At 42.4% G+C, this 22,774-nt stretch overlaps 2 protein-coding genes across 2 annotated transcripts; one reads left to right on the forward strand and one right to left on the reverse strand.

The window, feature by feature from the left end:
• Positions 1–2,596: 2,596 nt before the first annotated feature.
• On the reverse strand, positions 2,597–10,108 carry actr2a (actin related protein 2a). The gene is made up of 9 exons (XM_084003503.1): positions 9,985–10,108; positions 7,751–7,861; positions 7,377–7,592; positions 7,200–7,272; positions 6,369–6,505; positions 5,886–6,035; positions 5,629–5,774; positions 5,193–5,325; positions 2,597–4,745 (listed from the first exon to the last, which is right to left on the reverse strand). Exons 1-9 carry the CDS (start codon positions 10,030–10,032, stop codon positions 4,575–4,577), a joined length of 1,185 nt encoding a protein of 394 aa, XP_083859629.1. The 5' UTR covers positions 10,033–10,108; the 3' UTR covers positions 2,597–4,574.
• A 989-nt stretch (positions 10,109–11,097) lies between these two features.
• rab1aa (RAB1A, member RAS oncogene family a) lies at positions 11,098–17,828 on the forward strand. Its single transcript, XM_084003539.1, has 6 exons — positions 11,098–11,284; positions 12,908–12,980; positions 13,122–13,217; positions 13,326–13,421; positions 15,319–15,450; positions 16,938–17,828. Exons 1-6 carry the CDS (start codon positions 11,271–11,273, stop codon positions 17,133–17,135), a joined length of 609 nt encoding a protein of 202 aa, XP_083859665.1. The 5' UTR covers positions 11,098–11,270; the 3' UTR covers positions 17,136–17,828.
• The last annotated feature ends 4,946 nt before the right edge of the window (positions 17,829–22,774 follow it).

Raw genomic sequence — 22,774 nt, forward strand, 5'->3', positions numbered from 1 at the left:
TCCCCACACAAACTCCAAGTTTTGCATCCAAATTCATCACAAATTGTAAACAGATTTTAGAAAATCTGCAAGAGTAATGCTAGTTTCCATCCACGACTGTTCTGCGATAATTATTATCAGTCGGTTCGTCTGGATTACCACTAGGTGGCACCACGCCTCCAGTTGGAAAACCATTTTACTAGGAGACAATTAAAAAGATCGCCAGTCGATCTTAAAAAAGGTGAAAAACGATGTGGAAAACTAAAAATTATATTTGTTTGTATCAGATCTGCCATTCTGTTTTTCATTGCGTTTTGTCGCATTTTGCAGCCAAGCGTAAAAAATTGCGAGATTCGAGATTCGTTCAAATTTCCTGCAAAGTTTTTTATTTTCTTATGTGTAAATTGAAAAAAGAAGGTGAATGGAAACGCCTTCCCCACGTTCTTTGCAATACAAATCACTATTTCACCAGATTGCCTCACTACGGCAACAGCTGGGATCCAACTTAAGATCCTGGAGTTTTAATGCCTGATAACCACGTTCACTTTATCTCAATAAGAGCATCTTTTACATTCAGGCAAAAATATGAATCTTGAAAACTTTTCACAGAAACGCGTGTTTATTATTTATTAAAGACGCCGTGAGGCTGAAGCGAGCAGCAATGCCTCCGTTATAAAACTGTCTGTCTGTCGAGCGTCATGATTCTGCCGCCATCCGTTGACTTTTCTATCTGTGGCGAGGACAGTGAGCTAAAAGCAGTCGTTGATTTGAAGCTGTTAAAGGAAAGTGCCTGAAGCCGCCTCTTCATTCATCTCCTCATGTATATTTCAGAAAATAACTGTGTTAAAAAAAAAGGTGAAGGTTGTAATCATTGGTTTGTCTTTTTTATAAAATTCATATTTTTACCTATGTAAAAACAGAATATATATATACATATATATATATATATATATATATATATGTATCAAGTGTATGATGTACATTTTCAGTTTTATTTTTTTTATTGTTTCTAATATGATGGATGTAAAATCTCTTCTCAGAGAAAGAGAGACGATGAGACATGTATGAATACAAATACATCATCTGGAAACTAAAGAAGTGTGTGTGTGTGTGTGTGTGTGTGTGTGTGTGTGTGTGTGTGTGTGTGTGTATGCGCGTTTGACACAATCGTAAACACAAAATATCCATAAACATTTTCTGTCTATTCCTGACTCCATATTTCAGGGATTTGACGAGCACAATACCAAGAATGGTAATCTATGACAATTATTATAAAAACATTAAAGTGATTATAAATTAAAGGCAATGTAACAAACTTTGGTATCATTAAAAACACCTTTAGATTTTATCATATACAGGCAACATACACAACACGTTTGGGTGGAAATTAAACTTTGGTATAATACCGCAATTTAGTTGTCACAATAACAAATTTGGAGATTTTAAAAAAAAATTGTGGGGGGGGGCAACAATTTTACTTATGAATTATAACTCACATAAAAAGCAGGATGGGATGTGTGTGTGTGTATGTGTTGGGGGGGGCTGGTGGTCTATCGCAGTCTCATTTGTTTCAGATTTCATCTGCGTAAACAAAGCGAGGCAGGCAGACTCACTGGGGCCTCAGTAAATCAGGCCCAGACCAGCCACCCGACCCACTGGATGCCTTACACTCTACTGGGGAGGGGACACACACACACACACACACACACACACACACACACACACACACACACACACACACACACACACACACACACACACACACACACACACACACACACACACACACACACACACACACACACACACACACACACACACACAGAGAGAGAGAGGGAGTGTATCAGGGCTTCTCTTGTGAGTTCAATCAGAAAAATTAATTGTTTGGACACTGGACGTGTTTGTGTGTGTGTGTGTGTGTGTGTGTGTGTGTTGATGGAGGAAGAAATACTCATATCTTTGACGTGTATATAACCAGAATGGAGGGAGATCTGGGAGGAGGCGGAGCTTAGCTCTGTGACGACATCAGCAATGTCACCCGGTGGTGCTCGGTGGGTTTCGCTGAGCTGCGTTCACCGTGTAGTAGCGAGATGCACATCGGCTGGTTTACTACAGCTGAACGGACCCAAAACATTTACTTCTTCTTATTCAGCTGTGATTTCATTGTGATAAATTCATGGTGAAGCTCATCCATGTGTTTGTAATAGTTTTTTGGCATTCTAAGGCTCAGAGGAAGAAGATTTAGATTTGATGACAAATAATATAAAATATAGAAAGTCTTCAGCCTCATCCTTTAGAAATAATTAACTCAGAAACTGAAGGACGACACGATGGCAGGAGTCGCCGTGGTGTTTGAGTCCCGTTACCGCGGAGACCTCCGTGTCCGGGAATTCCTCGCTGGGCGCCCGGGAAACTTGTCCCACATCAAAAAGGGCAGCTGCCGTTCGGTTGCGCAACGTTGACCCTCTAAAGCAGCGGGGTTCATCCTCCAAACCGACTCCCGTAATGAGCCACACATTCTGCCCCCCCTCCTTTAGTCGCCTCCAGAGATCCTTGGAAAACCACACTGCACCGTCCCTTTAATCTCTCAGACAAGAAGACGCAGCAACACCAGGCATCTACAAATCCCTTTGCTTTATTTAAATCAGCGGTTGGCAGTTATGCTATAAACAACAACAAAAAACACAAAAATGGACGACCAAAAATAATATCCAGCAAGGAATGAGTCTCGATGTTTGTCAAATGGAAATCCTACATTTATATTAATATATATATGTGAGCCAACTGCTTTCCGATATACACACAAGAACCGAGACAGGAAAACCACACACAAAAAAAAAGATTTCCCACTTCCTGACACCAGATTGTTAATTAACATTACAGATAATATTTCAGCAAGCCACACAATTCACCGTCTCCTGTTAAATCCCCCCCAAAAAAACACAAATTCATCTTCGGTGCGGCCTTTTTGGACATTTCCTTCTTAAAGCGGTTTCATTTTGCCCCTCCCTCTAAACATCTGACCCAGGACCAGCAAACGGATTTAAAAAAAAAATTGCAGTTTGACTTCTTCACTGTGGAATGATACGGGTCGACAGTCTCCTCCAAAACCCAAAGCACAACGATCGGCAACATCAAGAGAAGAGAAACATACGTAAAAAAAAAAAGAAGAAAAAAAGCCTAAACGGCATAATTGGCACCGGTGGAATGGTCCAGGACGTATCTCAGACCTGTTCATCAAACAAATGGAAGCGTGCTTCTTAGCGACCTGTAAGGCGGGAAAAAACTACGTAACGTTAAAGAGTGTAAACGTAGACTACGTATACAAAAGTGGACGTCGCCATGGTGACGGTTCGTTGGCTACGGTAATGAAGCCTCGAGTTCGGCCTTGAAAGTGGAAGTGACCATATTTGGAGTTTCAGAGGAGCGACAGGTGGATCTGGATCACAACTGAGAAGAACTGCTACACGGTAACGTAGTGACATCCGAGCTCGAAATATGACAATGAAGCGAGACTTACAGGTCACAAAAAAAAAAAGATTATCAAGCAGCTAACGAGTTCATACTTTTCATTTAACTTCCCCTAAGTATTATTTAAAGCTGCTCAGTGCTGCGACGTCCGATCTTCGGGACGTTGATAAGTGCGAGTATGTGCGACAGCCCTTTGTCAAGACTACGATGGGCAACGTGATCCGTGCTAGTTCATTTAAAAAGGTCCGCTTCCAAATTCACAAAGTAAACCATCCAAACGCTGCGAGAAGAAAGCAGGACGACTAAAACACAGAGTTACTTCCTTAAGACGCTATCATCGCACATCTTCACATTCAAAACCTTGCGGAAGATATTAAATTCTTATTTTTTCAAATGCCGGCCATCTGTTTCTGAAAAGATTGGGTGGCACTTTTTTTTTTTTTTGCATGGCGGGCATTTAGGAAGGAGCTCATTCTGGCCTCGTACGACAGGAAAACAACCCCAAAATAAAATAAAATATCTCCACTTTGCCCTGGATGATTGAATTTCTAAAAAGAATAGTTTTCACATTTTGTGAAATACTTTCTTTGAATATAAAGCGAGAGAACGCAGCCAGCTAGCTTAGCATAAAGACTGAAGATAGCTACTTAAATCTTCTTAGCTTATAGCTGTGAGCACGATGTCATAATTGGAGGACCAATATTTGTTTCACCGCCTCTCTCCGGGCGGTGCCAAGCACAGGACGTAGCGCCCTTCCAGGTAGCGTGAGGGGCGGGACTTGTACCTACGGTCAGGTGAGTCACACCAACGTTAAAGGGACAATGTGTCTCAAGTCAGGCTTAATGCTAAGCTAAGCTAACAGTCTCCCTTCAGCCTCATATTGAATGGACAGATATGAGAGTCACGTAAATGTTTAACTATTCCTTTACATGGGACACTTCGTTTCAAAATCTAATCCTCTGTATCTTTTGCTGTCGTGGGTAAATTTTCAAGATCTCTGGAAATCGCCAAAATACTTCTTACCCCCAAATCCTTCATCCTTCTCCATCCCTTCCTCCCTCATTCCAGCCTGGAGGGGGGGGGGGGTCGATGGAAGGAAGTGGGAAGGGTTTGTTTGATCCCTTTTATCTGACGGTGACGCCGAGCTTCTCCAGCACTCGCGTCCCTTTCTCCTCGTACTCCTCCCGTGTCATCCAGAAGTTGTCCTTGTCCTTCATGATGTCGGCGAGCACGGCGCCGCCCAGGAACACCATGTGTTTGCGCCGGGGGGGGTCTTCTATCCTGATCTTGAATTTCTGCGGTGGAGATGAGGCGTGAAAGAAGAGCAGAGAGTGTCAACAGTGGGGAAGGAGGAGATAATGACGTGTTGGACCCCCGCCCCGTGAGCTCCCTGAAATAGCCTTCAGATTGTCTTTTAATTACAGGTTGGAGGATTTCCTCTGAGCGGCTGCAGGAGCAGCAGAGTGTGCTTCCTCTCGAGGAACGGATTGTATTTTCACCTTGTCATCGTGGGGTCGTGACACAGAGAGGTGTAGGAGGCATTACCTAGACTGTGGCTCTGGTTCTCCCTAGTGGTGAATACAAGTACTGCACAGGAAAACCCACAAGCAAGAAGCAGTGATGTACCAATATATCTATGTTCACTGGATTTGTGGAACGGATCAACCTGATGAAGTCAACTTTTACATGGAAAATTAGCTGAAAAATCAACATTTCTTTGCGTGCTTTTATTTTGTGCTCACCGATAGCTTGTCGACGTCGCCCTTCAGCACTCGCTCCAGGTACAGCTGCTTCAGTTCACGCTCTAGGCGTGACGGCAGGCCGGGGTACATGGTGGAGCCTCCAGACAGGACGATGTGCTTGTAGAACTCAGACCTGATCGGAGAAACACACACACACAAAAATGTTTACCTCCTGGCAGTCTGTGAGAGTCTGTGTGGTTGATGCAGATATTCCCAGTGCAAAATTTGGAGAATCAAAGTGGTTTTGGGAGGGGGGGGGGGGAGTCACTAACAGCTGTTCCAAAACAACGTATAGATGTTCACAAAATCACACAAATAAAAAATAAAACAAGTGTGTAAAGGCCTTTAATGTTGTTAAAGTATTTTCCGAGTGTCCTATGATGATCTACATTCTGTTTCTGTGCAAACACCCTAAATATTTCAAACTTCCACTCACCTGGTGTCGATGTCGGCGGCCTGGATGGTGTTGAACAGCAGCTCGGCCACGCCCACCCCCTCCACGTTGATGAGGTGGGGTTGAAACAGAGCCTCGGGGGCTTCGAACCTCTCACCCCCCACCTTGATCACCCTGCCGTCCGGGAGCTAGAGGACACACAGCACAATCCCCCCCGGCGCCCGCCTTCACAAATGCTGTCAAATAACTCGCCATCGGTGGACGGAAACGTGGTGTTCATGCGACGCGACGGGACCGACCGTGTACGACTCCACCAGCACCGTGGTCTCCAGCGCCAGCTTCTGCTCCTGCTCGATGTTGTAGCCGACGTAGCACAGCTTCTCCTTCATCATCCTCACCGTCTCGAAGTCCGCCGAATGGTTGAAGGCGTAGCCTCGCAGCAGCAGCAGCTGGGGGAACGGCCGGGACGGATTTCATGGTTATCGTGGAATAAAAAGACGCTCATTTGACTAAAAGTACCATTTGCACATTTCTCAAAAGATGGTCAATATTTTAGAATATGTTGGAAATATATATATAAATATATAACGGAAATATATATATTTTTTATTTCAGAAACAAATGCTGTTTGTTGTCTGATCATATAACCCTGCAGATAAGAGGTCTGGTATATATCAAACGCCTCCAGACTGCTTCAGAGGACATTCTTCACATTTTCAAGATTTCAAAATAAAACAGAATTTAAAAAAAGAATAATTAAAATGTAAGGTAAGAGCGCATACCTTGATGAGGTAGCGCGTTATGTCCCTTCCTGCGATGTCGAGCCGCCGGGTGAGGTGGGGCAGCGAGAAGCCCTCGTACACGGGACAGATGTGAGTGACGCCGTCGCCAGAGTCGACCACCACTCCGGTCAGCAGGCCTAAAACAACAACGAAAAGAGGAAAAGATGTTTATCGCACGACTGTGTGTAAAAACGGTTGTGTATCATAGACTAACGCTGCAGTATTTATGTCTAGATGACCTTATTTGGAGTGTTGATGGAGCAGCTACAGTGTTAGCGTAGCCTAGCACCCATCAACCAGACTCCATTCAGAAAAATGTTAAGAGTTGATTGCTTGTCGTCTTGCACAGACCTAACAACGCATGACGTTTTACAAATCACACCTACACCTTTTCCAAAGTCAAATTCAAGCACTTTCCAAGCACTTCAAGGTGCATTTCCATGCTTTTCCAGCCCCTTCCAGCTGTGGTAAACTCCATATTTGTATCAATCCAATGGTCAGTATTCAGTCTACTTATTCTGTCACTTGTTCATCACATTAAATGAGATGTTATTGTCCTCTAAACAACCAACATGATGTTTGGAGACAGCTTTTTACAGAAGGACCACAAATGAAAGGAAAACTAATTCCACTAACAGATCCACAGAAATATAATCACCAACTAAAACACTCAAATTCAAGTGTTTTCATGGATTTCCAGCACCCATATGAACCCTGAAGTCACCATCATCGTGTAGTTATTTCAGCATCCTGTTTGATCCGTTTATTGCAATTAAATCACAGCTAAATTGTTCATTTTGGGTTCATACGGCTCGACGGAGTCAAACAAACCTTGAGCGTAGAGAGTGAGGACGGCCTGGATGGCGATATAAACTCCCGTGAACTGGTACGTTTCAAACATCACCTGGCAGGAGAAAAGTCAGTTAAGCACAAGTGTGATCACACTGCTCCCGTCTCTGGGGCCAAAATGAAAACTGGGATGCTACATAAGATTCTGCCACAGCCCACCTCGATGATCTTTTCTCTGTTCTTGGTGGGGTTCATGGGCGGCTCGGTCAGTAGGATCTTGCAGTCTCGCGAGTTGATGTTGAGCTTCTCTGGGCCGAAGGTGTAGTCCCACAGGTGCTTCATGTCGTCCCAGTTCCTGACGATGCCGTTGTCCATGGGGTAGTTCACCTCCAACATGGAGCGCAGCTCGCTGGCCTCGTCCCCCACCATCAGGTCCTGCAAGAGGTCAAAGTTCAATATTCAAGCAGACCAAAGGTGTGTTTAAACGACTTAGACCACGTGCTGGTTTATTTGCGTCACTTGCGATAGACGCACTGGAGAGGAGGCGGGGTTTCCCTCCACGTAGACGCCAAAAACGTTTCATCCATCATTACCTTGATTTCAATGTTGCCGACTTTAGCCGTGGAGCGGATGACCGGCCGGCCAACCAGCGCCGGGAAAATGTGTTCGGGGAAGTTGGAGCCTGCATAGCCGCACTTGACAAACTGTGATGGGATTGAAAGAAGAAAAGATGGTGGCGTGTTTACAATATATTTAAAATGACACAGTGAATACAATACAAGTTCATTGACTGACATGTTTTACCACATTACAATCCTGCAGGTTTCCTGGGGCGTTGCGGGATATAAAGCTCTACTGGGGCACAGGCCCCCTATTACTAAAATCACAAAAAACAGCGGTGCCCTGGCTACGACATGCACACTGCCGTGCACGGACGTACCGGCGCGCCGGACCCGGACCACAAGGTGCGCGCCTCAGCTTGTATTTTGGGTTAAACTGCGTTGGTTTGAGATTGTGGATGAAAAAGAAAATCCATTCTTTTACCGTTATTATCAATATCAATTAATCCACTGCCAAATATAGTAGCTCGTTAAAACTCGAACGGGAGATTTTACTGGGGCACGGCAGATCAATACTGGGGCACGTGCCCCACTAAAAGGTGTCTAGCAACGCCCATGGTTTCAGCACACACTCTGTTTCAACCTCAATATGATTCCATGGGGGGAATGAAGAGGCCGAATTTTATATTTTAAATAAAGATTAGAACAATACAAACATCATCAATAAAAATGATTTCAAAAAGTATCTGAAAAAAACTAATGTAACTGTAGGGTGCACACACACACACACACACACACACACACACACACACACACACACACACACACACACACACACACACACACACACACACACACACACACACACACACACACACACACACACACACACACACACACACTCTGGTTATGGTTCCCCAATATGACACGATGAGTAAGAAAATGACCCAAACTCTTATGAGCATGAACAGCATCGTTCAGCTGCAGAGAGAGGTCAAAAGTTTGGGAAGCTTGGACACAAAATATGACAAAATGATGTCAGAGCAAAAAGTTACTAGAAACCATGTATCAAACCATGAAAATCACAGCAATATGGATGCAATGTCCAAAGAAGTAAAAGCATCAAATGAGGAAATGGACCGACAGCAGCAAACACGAGGAAATACAACTTAGAGACCTGATAAAAAAGGCTGGAGGGTCGTGGCGAAGCCGGATATGCAGCCCCGTGAAACAACACCACGAGAGCCTCTACGGGGAAATTGATTTCCTGCTACTTAAATTGCCTTGAAACTGCTGCTGAGGAGGAAGCACACGTTGCAATGCAAACAGGAGACAAGAGGCACTGGTCCAGGAAAAGGAAGGCCCTGCAAGAAGAAGTCGCTCTGCAACGCGTCATTGAAGAAATTCCTAAAGGAGCTCCAGGAATGGAAAAGTCCTTGAGGATAATGATGGATTCACAAGGAGCCACGAGGCACCAGGATGACACCCGGCTAAATAAACCCCAAAAGCTCAAGGAGAGACACGAGATCCAGGAGTTGGGACGAGCTCCGTGAAGCCTGAATAAAAAGTGTTGCAGGGAAATGTCTGACGCACTGAAACAAGACCTGATCCTTCCAAAAGTGATGCCCTGCATCAGGAACTACAGCATCTCAAAGGAAGAACGGCCGGGATGTGTTGAGGACACTTCCTCTCAGCTGAGGCCGTAGAGAAGGTCTTAATAAGACCTGATGGAAAGTCAATCTGGCTGGCTGCTTGAACAAGCTTGGACAGGAACAAGACTGGCAGCAGGACACAGGAATAAGTGTATGGCAGTGTGTTGAATAGCATGCACTTAACAAGGTATATTTTTAGTTAAATGCGCTTAATTACCGATATTGTCGCGCATAACAAAAGGAAGGAATAGCTGGGGAAACTATAAACTCTTTATTTGCATATTTGGTACCGAGGTAATCCAAAAGTAACGGAAAGTAACACATGTTACATTCCTTTAACATTGCGACGCTTAGATTAGGTGACTGAATACGTGTATTATACAGTAATTGTATCGGAATACATTTTTAAAGTGTTTTAGCACTGGTTTCGATCACTGGACGGCGACTCTCGTCCAGTTAGCATACCGGCTCACCACCCAGACAAGCTAACGCGTTAGCCTGTTAGCTCCCGGCTACTTCCTGTTTCCAGTTCTCTCCCGTTTTTTCTTATCAAGCTGCTACGCCGACGCGACACGGAGTGGGATTTAATGGCGCCGGGTTTCTTCTCAAACTTACCCCGGTTCCATTGTCACAAACCACCACTTTCCTCCCTTGACTGTCCATTTTATCCCCTTTGGTTTCCTGAATCCAGCAGCAGGGTCCCCCTCTCCCCCGCCTACAGTCTTACGTCAAGCTGAACCTACCACAGGAAGTGACGCAAGCAAACACACGCACGCACACACATACACACACACAGTTCGGGTGAGATTCTTTCAGAATAAAAGCGTTATCTCCTATAAATTGGATCGCAGTGGAAGAAATGTTCAGCTCCTTTTACCTTTTTTCCTCTTTTTTGTTTATTTGTTAAACTACCACTGCAAAACAACCCTGGAGTGAAAATGCTCCGTTATAAGTTATATCCCACATTCAAAACATTATCTTGTGGATCTCGTTTGGCTCAAACATTTAAATCATAACAGGATACTGGAGTTTGTTAGAGAGTAAAATTAATTAAATTCCAAATGACAAAAGTTCAACAAAAATGTGTATGATTGCTATAATAGTATAATAGCATCATAGTCGGTAGAACGAATATACTTAGGATAGAAGCATTTCTGTAAAGCCTATGTGTCGTTTTGTTTTTGTTACATAATCAGGTTCTAAGCATCCACCCTTAAAGTTAATATTACAGTAACTCTTGTTTAACAGAAGAGAATGGAAGAAGACAATGGATGTTGCTTTTAACATGTTACTAGCTTGACTTCTTCATTGGTTGTAGTTCTTATACAATACTAAAAATATTGTGTATGCTTCTCCTGTCTTTAAATCCTAGAGACGTCCCTGAGTGGTGGAAATGGGCTTCCATAGTAATCCAATACAAAATGGATAAAAAAAAATAAAAAAGTACATTAAAGCACATTTTCCTGAGTATGGACTTAACCTTGAATGCAGGAATTGTACTTAGTAGTATTAGTATTTTGTTTACAGTGTGGTAGGCCCTATAGTACTTTTGCTTCGTTAAGTAAAGTATCTGAATTAAATATCATGTAGTTTGTAGGCTATATACCTGACTGCTGAGTAAAAAGCGGCTCCATGGTAAACGCCCATTGCCAAGACTACATTACCCATGATTCACATAGCCTCTGGTATTTCCGGGTTAGGTATTGCTGACAGCCATATTTGATTCGATTATGCTGTTCTGGCTGCGACGACAACCCGTTTAGCCAGTTCTTGACCAAAAAGAAAAAAGAAAAAAAAGAAAACGGTGTCTTTTCCTTGACTACGCGGCCAGCTTTAACGTTCCTCTGCGACGACGTCCAGCTGCATTCACAGCAACGACAGCTTATTCTCTGTAGTCAACGATGAATCCCGAATAGTAAGTGGCCATTTTTTAATGTCGGTTATGATGACAGATCCGCTTGAGCTGTCAGCTTAGCCGGGGGAAGCTAAGCTAAGCTAACGTTAGCGTACCGTACAAAATGAACGTCAGCTGCTTTGTCTTCGGTGCTAAAAAAAAAAGAAGCTAGGTTCGGGTGTACTACGCACTATCGAATGACAGCGTTGATGTTAACCGCGAAACTCACGTTTGTTGACCTGTTCTGATCAATACGACACCGATTTATTCGAGTAATTATTCGAGCTCCGTCAACAATGCAACGTTAGCTCAGTAATGGCAACTTAAATGGATGTAGCATTAGCAGCTAGCGGGTTAGCTAACTAGATAGCAACGTAGCGTTACCGGACACTGTTGGGTTGTTTTTTTGTTTTGTTTTGTTATTGACCTTTAGATACATAGTTGTGTCAGTTTTATAGTCAGTCCTGTCAGAAATCACCATTATATAGATCGTATATTATGATCGGTGGTTTCAGTGTAACGTATCCACCGCAAACAGGAAGTTAGTGAATTTGCTCGTGATGATGTGGAGTTAGTTAGTTAGTAAGTTAGTTAGTTAGTCAGTTACGTAACGTCAGTTTGTGCTGAGACCAACACATATTCATAATACATTTGTTCAATTAATAGATCAATCGGTGGTGGAAAAGGTATTCCTCCCTCAAAATATATATATAAAATATATGTATTGTAAGTAAAAGTATTCAAATTCGTACTCTAGTAAAAAAGTGGGGAAAGTATTGTCAGCGAAATATACTATAAAATTAAAAGTAGGCTAGTCATTCTGCAGATTGGCCCATTTCAGATTCATATATAATATTGGATTATAATAATTGATGGATTCCATCCCTTTAATGTCGCAGCACAGGGACGTCACTAGGATTTAAATACAGGGAGAAGCATACACAATCTTTGCTTGCATCTATTTAGTACTGTATTAGAACTACAACCAGTGAAGAAGTCCAACTAGTTACAAGTTAAAAGCAACAGCCTTCTTCCATTCTCTTCTGTTGAACAAGAGTTACTGTAATGTTACTTTTAGACACATTAAAGCTGCATGCTTAGAACCTGATTATGTAAATGTGTCTTAAAGTGATACCATATCTAATGGGGGATAAATCTATTTGATTGTTTTGATGAATAGATTCGTTTTTTGTTTGTTTTTTTATCTCAAGGTGAAATCCTCAAACTGCTTGTCCAAAACCCAAATATATTCACGTCACATTTCACAATTATATATAAAGACAAAAAAGAAAGACCTTGGGTCACCTTGAGCGCTGGGCAAATGAATTGGCCTTTTTCTTATAATCCTTATTGGCAGTCTCATCTCTTCTAACTGTGACAGGATATTTAGATTAGTTTAAATCTGAATATCCTGCCATATATAACTACATATATACAATATATATATATTAATTCAATGTACAAAACGTCAGATTAAAAATAAATAAAAAAATTGACAATATCTGATCAAAAGTAATCAAACCAGACATTCAATGTAAATTGAACTTCAAAATCATAAACAAGCATAATATTATATTTAGTGACTGGCAGCTGTTTCGATTGTAACTTTGAGTAAAAGTGGTTTTCTTCCTATTCTTCTCACAGTGATTATTTATTCAAACTGCTCCTGATCGGTGATTCTGGTGTGGGAAAGTCTTGTCTCCTTCTCCGGTTTGCAGTAAGTGTCAGCCATTTTTACCCAACAGGCTTTTATGTCTTTTTTCTCGTCGGCGCTGTGATGGTCGATAACCCTGCAGGTGTTGTATCTGCTGCCCAGACCCACCTGTGTGTGTGTGTGTGTGTGTGTGTTTTATCCTAGGATGACACGTATACAGAGAGCTACATTAGTACCATCGGTGTGGACTTCAAGATCAGGACCATCGAGCTGGACGGAAAGACCATAAAACTTCAGATTGTAAGGAGAACACGTCACACAATCGGGCTGTAAATAAGATAAGTGGTGATAAACTTTGGATTACGTTTGTGTCGGTTTGGACTGACGAGCTCTGCTTTGCTTTCCCAGTGGGACACGGCTGGTCAGGAACGGTTCCGCACCATCACATCCAGTTACTACAGAGGAGCTCACGGCATTATCGTAGTTTATGATGTGACGGATCAGGTCAGTGCTTCTCAAGGACTAATAACGTTTGTGCTTCATTCTCCCAGGTCCTTAAAAAAACGCCCAGTCCAGTAATAATTAATATTTTTAAATTAGATAACACTTTAAATATGGGCGGTTAAGTGTTTACAGCAGCACAGGAAATAGAAACGGAGACAAGGAAATAACAACATGAAGAGAAACGCACCACAAATCAAAATGAAAAGTCGTACACAGACAGAGGTAGATGATGAGAACATGCCAAAGAATATTTTATTAATTAATATTAATACATTTTTTTTAAATACACCCAAAGTCTTCTTGATATACAGTCGCCTGCCTTCTGCCATAGAAATCCAATTAGACAAGTGTTTGAAAGGAAAACGTCCGATTTTTCTCCAACTTAGCTCACCTGCTATAAACATAGCGGCAAAGTCTTTGTTGACCTCGAAAAACAAGCTCAGCAGAGACTTTTGACAAAGTCCAGCGGGCTTTGCTGGTGTGTTTATGAGCGGGGAAAGCTTCCTGTGCTGTGGTGTGGAGCGAGAACGGGTGCTGTTCATCTGCTGGTACTACCCGGTGTTATTCAGGCTGGTGTGGTGTTTTGTTTGAAATGAGATTGGATTTAGAATAAAGGTGTTGAAATGTGTGTTGTATGTGATGACATCTATGATAGAACAGAGAAAAGAAGATCTCCATATTTGAGGGACTGAAAACAGCATTTTCTGACATTTCTTTATGAAAAATGCCTTTTGATGATGAACAGATGATGAAAATAGTTGGTGATTATATTTCTGTGGATCTGTTAGTGGAATTAGTTTTCCTTTCATTTGTGGTCCTTCTGTAAAAAGCTGTCTCCAAACATCATGTTGGTTGTTTAGAGGACAATAACATCTCATTTAATGTGATGAACAAGTGACAGAATAAGTAGACTGAATACTGACCATTGGATTGATACAAATATGGAGTTTACCACAGCTGGAAGGGGCTGGAAAAGCATGGAAATGCACCTTGAGTGCTTGAATTTGACTTTGGAAAGATGTAGGAACCCTGGTTATGGTTACATCAATTTATGCTGCCTTGTTGGAAAATGCTCGTACAGTTGATTTTTTTTTATCCCAAACTGGGTTAAATGTATATGAAGGCATATTGTGATACGCCTACAGTTTGTCATGATTAAGTTAACTTAAATTACATTTTCAGTATTATTTTTTTGGAGGAAAATTAGTTGATTAGGTTGATCGACGAGTCGGTAACATATTGGATGGATAAATTGTAGAATAGAATTAGTTGTTTTTGGCAACTCTTGATATATTTTTCTACAGTAAGTAGAAAAAGCCATAAAAAGGGTTGAAATAAAGCTACATGCAGCAGTCAATAATAATTCAGTAAATAGCCTGGTGTGCTCACACTCCTGACGAAAGTATAAATGAAATAATCATTTTTTTTAAAGATCCATTTGTCAATATTAATAGTGAAGTATGTAAACGTAGTGATATTTGTGTGTTATAACGCACAATGAAACATTTTTCATATTGAGTCCAAACTACGTGGTCAGCGCAACATTTTACAGTGGGGAAAAAACAACTTGGTGGACCAACTGTGTCTAAATGACCATGAACACATCTTCTGCTTTTTCTGTGCTGACGTTTATTCTTGAGTATCAGCTGACCGTATGAGGCAATACGCAATTATCTGTGATTTATGTCAACCCGTCACACGTAAAGGCAGAAGGGTTTTTCCACTGGTTTCACTTAGTTACAGTAAAGGATTTAACTCTTATTATGTTTTCAGATGCGTCGCTGCCCTTGACGGTGTGTTTCAGACGCCAATATTTGCACATTTGCATTGAGTTAATGAAGTAACTGAAACTGTTTCTCTGCGTTTGCATTAAATGGCTGTTGTGTCCCGTCCTCAGGAGTCCTTCAACAATGTCAAACAGTGGCTACAGGAGATCGACCGCTACGCCAGCGAGAACGTCAACAAGCTGCTAGTAGGCAACAAGTGTGACCTCACAACGAAGAAAGTTGTCGATTACACCACGGCTAAGGTGAGTTGGCCACCACCAGATTCGATTTCGAAATCTGGTTTTTGAGATCTTGAGAGTTTGTCCAAAATATCTGTGGGTGAAAGAATGAGATGAGCTTTAGCAGCTGTGGTCTCGCCGGCATCGCCTTGGAAATCTGAGGAGCTCAGTTTTTTTGCCGTGAGATATCGGGAGTGGAAAACAATCAACTTGTAATCGACTTGTGCTCAGGCGGCTCGGGCGATCTCTGTGGGTTTAGAAGTCAACGACGGCGAGCCACGTCTAATAATAAGCACCATATTTGTCTTGTGTATTCATACAAGTATTGACTTGCTCATTCAGTCGGGTGCAAAGTCATTTCAGGTCCGCGTGCACACGCCTGCGCTGGTTTTTCACGGCACGGAATGAGGTAAAGCCGGCGCCTCAAAATCACCTACTGAACCGATTTATGAATATTAGTAACAAATTGAAACGCACACCAGGTGCGAAGGCTCAGTCTCTTCTGCTTAAAGGAGGCGCTGGCACCAGCTGCAATGTTTTATAGCGCTGTAATTGTGTAATTAAAGATGATTACCATAGAACTTTAAAGTGATACTCCACCAAATTGGTTCTCCATCTTGAAGAGGCCTGCTTCGGGCTGGGCGATAATTTAATATGATAATTGTACGTCTTTCAAGGCATTTTTCATTTCATCTCGACTTTAAATCCTGACGGATTAGGACTGACCGTAGAACTAAGAGTTGACGAAGCAGCTCTGGAGCTTTCAATCGTGTCACGCAATCTTCCTCAGCAGATCGATTGTTGTCATGGAATTTCATTTATTTAAAGATGACCTATCATGCTTTTCGGCTTCTTCTCTTTCCTTGAGTGTGTTAATAGTTTGTTGTTAATGTAAAAAATTGAGTTTCAAAGTCCATCTCTGAAGGGAGTTCCTCTCCCCCACAGAAACTCGGATCCAGAACTGATTCAAACGCCTCCATTCAAATATTTTCTGCTGTAAAATGATGATGTCACTAAATAACACATTTGCATTATATCTGGCCACCTAGTTTGACACGCCCGTAAACAAAGCTAGTAAGAGCGTTGTACAGGTCTATGTAGAGGTCTTTGTAGAGCAGGACTATGTTGAGGGCTGTGAAGGACTCTATGGAGGAGGACGATGTAGAGGAGGATGAGGAGGCCGATGTAGAGGAGGACTATGTAGAGGGCTGTGAAGGACTCTATGGAGGAGGACGATGTAGAGGAGGAGGAGGATGTGGAGGAGGACTATGTAGAGGACTACTGTGTGTATATATAGCTCAAAATGGAGTCTCTGTAACGGTAACACGTTGTTTTCTGCTGTGAAAACTTTAATGTCCTTTTGTATGAACTTCTAGAGGGAGATGAGTTGAAGAACAAGTGGCTAAAGTTAATCATATCACTATTCCTCATCTCCTAGTGACCTGAAATCCAAGTATGCACCAGAAAAAAGTCCTTTAGGTTTTCAACGCCTCTCTTTTTCCGTTCACCAGGAATTTGCCGACAACTTGGGAATCCCCTTCTTGGAGACGAGCGCCAAGAGCGCCACCAACGTGGAGCAAGCCTTCATGACCATGGCGGCCGAGATCAAGAAGAGGATGGGCCCCGGGGCCACAGCCGGATCCTCGGAGAAGTCCAACGTCAAGATCCAGAGCAAGCCAGTCAACACCTCGTCCGGAGGCTGCTGCTGAGACCCCCGAGAACCAGCCACGACCTGAATCCACCACCCAGACCCCCGAGCCCACGACCAGTCTCAATGTTACCATGCTCCACAGGGAAAGGAAACCAGAGAGGGAGAGAGAGAAAGAGAGAGGGAGGGACAGAGGAGGAAGACTTTGAGTGGACCGGTTTGTAAGTGTGCGTGCAGCTACAGCACCAGATTCTCACCTCACCCTTCCAATGTCAGCAATTGACGGTAAGCCCAACCACACCCACAGAACCCTCTGGGCGGTTCTTTTCTTCTTTTTCTTACTTTACCAAAAACACGGCCATACTGGAGTGTAAATATATATATTTATATATATATATTTATATATATATACACGATTTTTAATAGTGTGTGTGATGAGAACGCACATAGCACACAACTTTTCTTCTTTTTGTATCGTTCGCCCTGATCTTCTTTTTGAGTTTGTGAAATATTTCTAAAAACCCGACGAAAGAAAGAGAGAAAAAACAAAACAAAAACACCCCCACAAAGTCCTCTTTTTATTTTAGCTGCGGATGACATCATGACTTGACCCCCCCCCCCCCACCCAACAAATCTCCTCAGACACATGAATCATCGGTAAGCACTTCAAATGAAGCACATGCTTAAACCAGCATCATGCATGTTGCAGAACGGATCACATGCTCCGCTAACGGTAACGCCTGCTCCTCACAGACCCCCCCCCCCCCCCTTAAAAACAAACCATGTGCCAGTGCCTTTGTGGCAGGAGATTTCCATGACATGTATGCCTTCGGTGCTCCCGTGTTGTCGGCGTCTTCCCTTCATATTCCTACAGTCGCGACTTGTATGATAACGGTTAACATTCCTGTACATATCTATATTCGGCTCTGCTGGTGTTCATGATACAATAAGCATGTGCTACATTGGGGAGACGTGACGTCAGCCGTGTGTTTCTACTTTCTTTTTTTCCTCTGCTAATGCCCCCCCCCCCCCCCCCCCCCCAACCAACAGCACAACCACGACAGGAGAAAATGAAACCGCCACCCCCCACCCCACCCCCCCAGCTCGAGAATAATCTATAAACTGTATATATTTATACATAAATGTAAGAAGTGATTTGCAAATTGTGTAGAGAATCAAGTGGAAAGCGAACGACATGATAAATAGCTGGAAAATTAGTAATCTCGGCACGTGATTTGTGGCTGCGGACATGACATTTTTGTGGCACAATGTCTACTATTAAAACAATGAAGGAGATCTTTGATAACTGATGGTCCTCATGGTGTTTTTTCTTTTTTTCTCCTTCTGCACACTTTCTTCATTCTTGCTGTCCGGTCTCAGTTCCACCTTTTTTTGCTCCGTTGTTTCCAGCGAACCATAAGCTGAGGGGAATGATGATCTTTGACCTAGATTTCTCAGGCTGTAGTTTGACACAGCAGCTTTTTATTCACCGGGCCTCCAACAGGAATATACCAACATGACTTCAGCCCTTCAAAATAAAGGTTTGCCCTAACGTTAATAATAATAATAATAATACATTTAATTTATATAGAGCTTTTCTGACACAAAGACGCTTTACAGAAAAAAAACAAATAAGACAAAGATAAGACAATCAGTTGAAATACATGATTGGGCATGGGGTGACGTTAGTTAGGTTTATATTTACAAGTTCTTGTAAACAATCAAAATGTTTTTTTGAAAAGATTCAGAGGATTATTTAAATTCATAAATAATACATGCAAACGAATGAGAGAAGCACCCACACAAGAGGGGCAGTCTAATGCTAGGTTCAGTACTCCAGAGTTAAAGGCTGGCCCATTACCAGATTTTAATATTTGAGCTACGAGTATGTTTTGTTTTTGTTTGCCCAAAGAAAAGGACAATTTTCTTATTTTATTCTGCTAGAAAGATCGCGAGAATGCAAAGTGTAAAAGGCCATATGGCAAACAAGACTTCTGTCCATAGAGCTTCAACAATTAGACACGCCCGGAGACGTTGGCAAATTAAAGGAATACTTTAAAGATAATATGAATGAAGATAATATCGGCTGCGTTTAACAATAGCAGAGTGGTCTTCATTTGTGACCATTACGAACACGTGAGTATAATAAACGTTTCCGTTTCCCACTGAGCATATTTTCTACAATAATCCCAATATTTCCTTGCAAGTGTGAAGCTAACTTCCTGGAGGTTGTCCTACAAAAAACAAGTCAATCCCTGCAACAGCGTACACCAGAGTAACACGATGCAAAGTTTGTCTGTATTAATGTAAAATTACGGAAATGCAGCATATAATGCAATAATACAGTATAACATATGAATGTAATATTATATGAGATATAAGATAATATACGGTTAAATGTTGTTTATTGATTATTAATCTACTCTGACTTCATCACGTCATTGATCAGACATCAACTCAAACGTGAATCCGCCTGAACCCAAAACGTCATCACACTGAAGCTGTGAGGTGAAGTTGCGGCTCCTCGCCAGCGGGGGGCGACGTTTGCTTCCTGCAGATGGGAAAGATGTCAGGTGGAGTTTGAAGAACTCAGGTCAGATGAAGAACTCCTCTTTTACTTCAGTAAAAGGACTAATAATATGATGTTTAAATACTGTGTTGCAAGTAAAAGTGAAGTTATTTTTTTTTTAAATGAAGTAGAAGTTTGTGTCACAAATCCACTTAAAGGGTCACTATACAATATTCAGAGCTTAATTTAGCATTAGACAACTATTAGGCAGGTGTCATACAGACTTTATACTATCAAGTAGAAGTACACGTTCTCATTCAACCTCTTTACTCAAGTAAAAGTAAATAAAGTATCAGTTTGAAGGACAAAGAGATTTTTTACACGTCTCTCTCCATATTAATAAGAAAATAAATAATCCATAATTACCCTCAAACGCATTAAAACTAAAGTAACAAGTCTGATTTGAAAATGTGAAAGTACAGATATTTGTTTTAAAATGTAGGGAGGGAAAAGTAAAAAAAGATAAATAAAGTAAACGTACAAATACCTGGAAATCCTACTAAAGCACAGTAACAAAGTATTTGTACTTCCTTACTTCTCTGTTAATCTGAATGAAAGTTATTGTACAAGGAGTAAAAATGTTAGTACATAGATCACTATTGCTTTTCGTACTTTTAACGCCTACTTCTACTTAAAGTTCTGAAATGCAATACTTTTACTTGAAGGTGCAGTACTTTTACTTCAGTAGATGATCTAAATACTTCTTCCCTCTCCAGGTCTGCTGATCGTAACAGCATTTTTGTCCGTGTGAACGCAGCCTCCCTCATTAAAACGGGTTCACCCTGTACCCCACCCCCACCCTGTACCCCCCACACACACACACACAGACACACACACAGACACACACCCCTGTTTTGAGGCTGAACCCCCAGTTTGCTTTCAGTTGCAGAACAAAACACACAGCGAGTAGAGAGAGATGTTTTGGTGCGAAGGAATGGGAGGGAGCTGTGGTGGAATGGGGGGGGGGGGTATGTGAGTAGCTGGGTCTGTTTGTCGGGGTGGTTTGTTGCCGGGTGATGAGTGTGTGTGTGTGTGTGTGTGTGTGTGTGTGTGTGTGTGTGTGTGTGTGTGTGTGTGTGTGTGTGTGTGTGTGTGTGTGTGTGTGTGTGTGTGTGTGTGTGTGTGTGTGTGTGGGGTGGGGGTCATTCGTGACAGCTGCAGAGTCCAAAGTCTGTCACCCTGCTGCTGGGGGAGGTTTTTTGTGTTTTTTTACGAGTCCGTGTGTGAAGTTCAGCGTCACCAGCTGATCCGTCTGATGGCTGCAGAGGAACAGACCTGCAGTTTCACACAAACACCTCATTAACACCAGCAGCACACGGACTCCACGTCCGACTGCTGCTGGTTTTTAAAAAGCAGCCGGGGAGAGTAACTGAGTACTGTTCAAGTCCTCGAGTACACTTTTGAGGTACTTTTGAGTCTTTTCATGCCACTTTATTCTTTCACTTCACCGCCGAGTTGCATTTGTCAACTAATTGATTGGATGATATAAAGGTGGAGTAGGTGATTCTATTCAGAAACACTTTCTGTGGCATATCTGTAAAAAACAAGTATCTCAACAAAGAATCTTGTGTCACAGATGCGCTCGCAAGTTTCTTTGAAATTAGTTATTTTAGACCAAAATGACCGATTATCTGACTAATCCACTAAGAGGGGGGGCAGCCCGAGTCCATTGACAGGAAATGTATTTGGCCCCCCAATCGTTAGCATAATACGTAAAACTAAATTTGCTCCAGCTGCACATTAATGCATGAATAAGTATAATCCAATATTATCATGGACCCCTCTGCATAATTAGGAGTACTTACTTTCGGTAGTTCAATTATATTTCGATGCTAATACATTTGAGGTTCACGTGTAAGACTTGGGCCTTCAGTTACGCTGACGTATTCCGACCACATGGTCCATTCCGACCCAGAGCGGCCGTTAAAAGGCCTCTGCTCCGTGTCACCAACACCATGCTGACCTCCCAGCGTTTGACTCAAAGTGAGGAAAAGGAAGGAGGGAAACGGGAACCACAGACCGCCGCTCTCCTGGTCTCCACCGCCGTCTCGGCAGAGTCCAAAACTAAATGAGGGCAACGGCAACGGCGTAAACATGAAGTGGTGCGTGATGCCCAATGTGGTTTAACGTCGAGGCCGAAGAAAAGCCAGACGGTCTGCTTCGTGGAGACACAGAGGCAGAGTCAAGCAAAGTCCACCCATCTGTTTGGTTAGAAAGAGACTCAGCTGTCCGGATATATATGGATCATTTACAGTAAATGACAGTACAATAACGTAAATACAGTCCCGCATTCAAAATTCTACGTAAAGGCACAGTGTGTAGTATTTGGTGGCACCTAGTGTTGCGGTTGCAGATTGCAACCAACTGAATAAGCAAAAAGGAAGTCAGACGGCGGCTGGAGGTTCTTTACAAGCGTGTCGGAAACTATGGTGGCCTTCAAGTAACGTAAGAAGAAAAAAAACACGCTCCCTCTTTTACACCTGTGAGCAGGCGATAACCTCCGCTTTTTGAAAAGTGAAGCCAACAAAGCCAAAGTGCCGTCCCAAATATGGTCACTTCCTTCTACTGGTTGCAAGGAATCCAAGATGGCGACGGCCAAAAATGCGGAACTCAAGGCTTCAAAACCGTTGTCGACATAGCCATGACGACGTCCACTTCTAATATGTCTGTGGTTAAACTATGAATCATCATCTTTTTCCTTAAAAATATGTACGTTACATCATTTATTTTTGTACGATGAATTCCATTCCATAATTTTTCCTGTCCAGAAAGTCTGTTTGTCGTAATCATTTAATTTAGTGCAAAACCGTCTCTCGTCAACGTGCCTCATCAACACGGCCGTTAGAACGTAGCAAGCGTAGCTATGCTCACTCACTTACGTAACGTTATCTCACCTGACTGCTGTTAGCGTGAGTAACGTTACATCCTGGTACCGAATACACACCAACGTCGTAGCTTCAGATGGACTTTGCGACTTGTGGGTGTGTCATCTTTCTAATTACTACAACGGTTATACAACAAAATGTGATTTTCTTCAAAATGAAATTGACAAAAAGAAAAGTGTAATCCATGGCACGTATCAAAACATCCTGTATTCAGGGTCGCGGGGGGCTGATCCCAGCTGACATTAT

The sequence above is a fragment of the Eutrigla gurnardus genome (assembly GCF_963514095.1).
Source record: "Eutrigla gurnardus genome assembly, chromosome: 3".
NCBI classification, from domain to species: Eukaryota; Metazoa; Chordata; class Actinopteri; order Perciformes; family Triglidae; genus Eutrigla; species Eutrigla gurnardus.

Coding starts and splice junctions, on each gene's coding strand:
- actr2a (XM_084003503.1), bottom strand. CDS start 10,032: ATGGACAGTCAAGGGAGGAAAGTGGTGGTTTGTGACAATGGAACCGGG. Junction 7,862..9,984: donor TTTGTGACAATGGAACCGGG/GTAAGTTTGAGA, acceptor ATCCCATCACAG/TTTGTCAAGTGCGGCTATGC. Junction 6,036..6,368: donor TAACGCGCTACCTCATCAAG/GTATGCGCTCTT, acceptor CCGTTCCCCCAG/CTGCTGCTGCTGCGAGGCTA.
- rab1aa (XM_084003539.1), top strand. Junction 13,218..13,325: donor AGACCATAAAACTTCAGATT/GTAAGGAGAACA, acceptor TTGCTTTCCCAG/TGGGACACGGCTGGTCAGGA. Junction 15,451..16,937: donor TCGATTACACCACGGCTAAG/GTGAGTTGGCCA, acceptor TCCGTTCACCAG/GAATTTGCCGACAACTTGGG.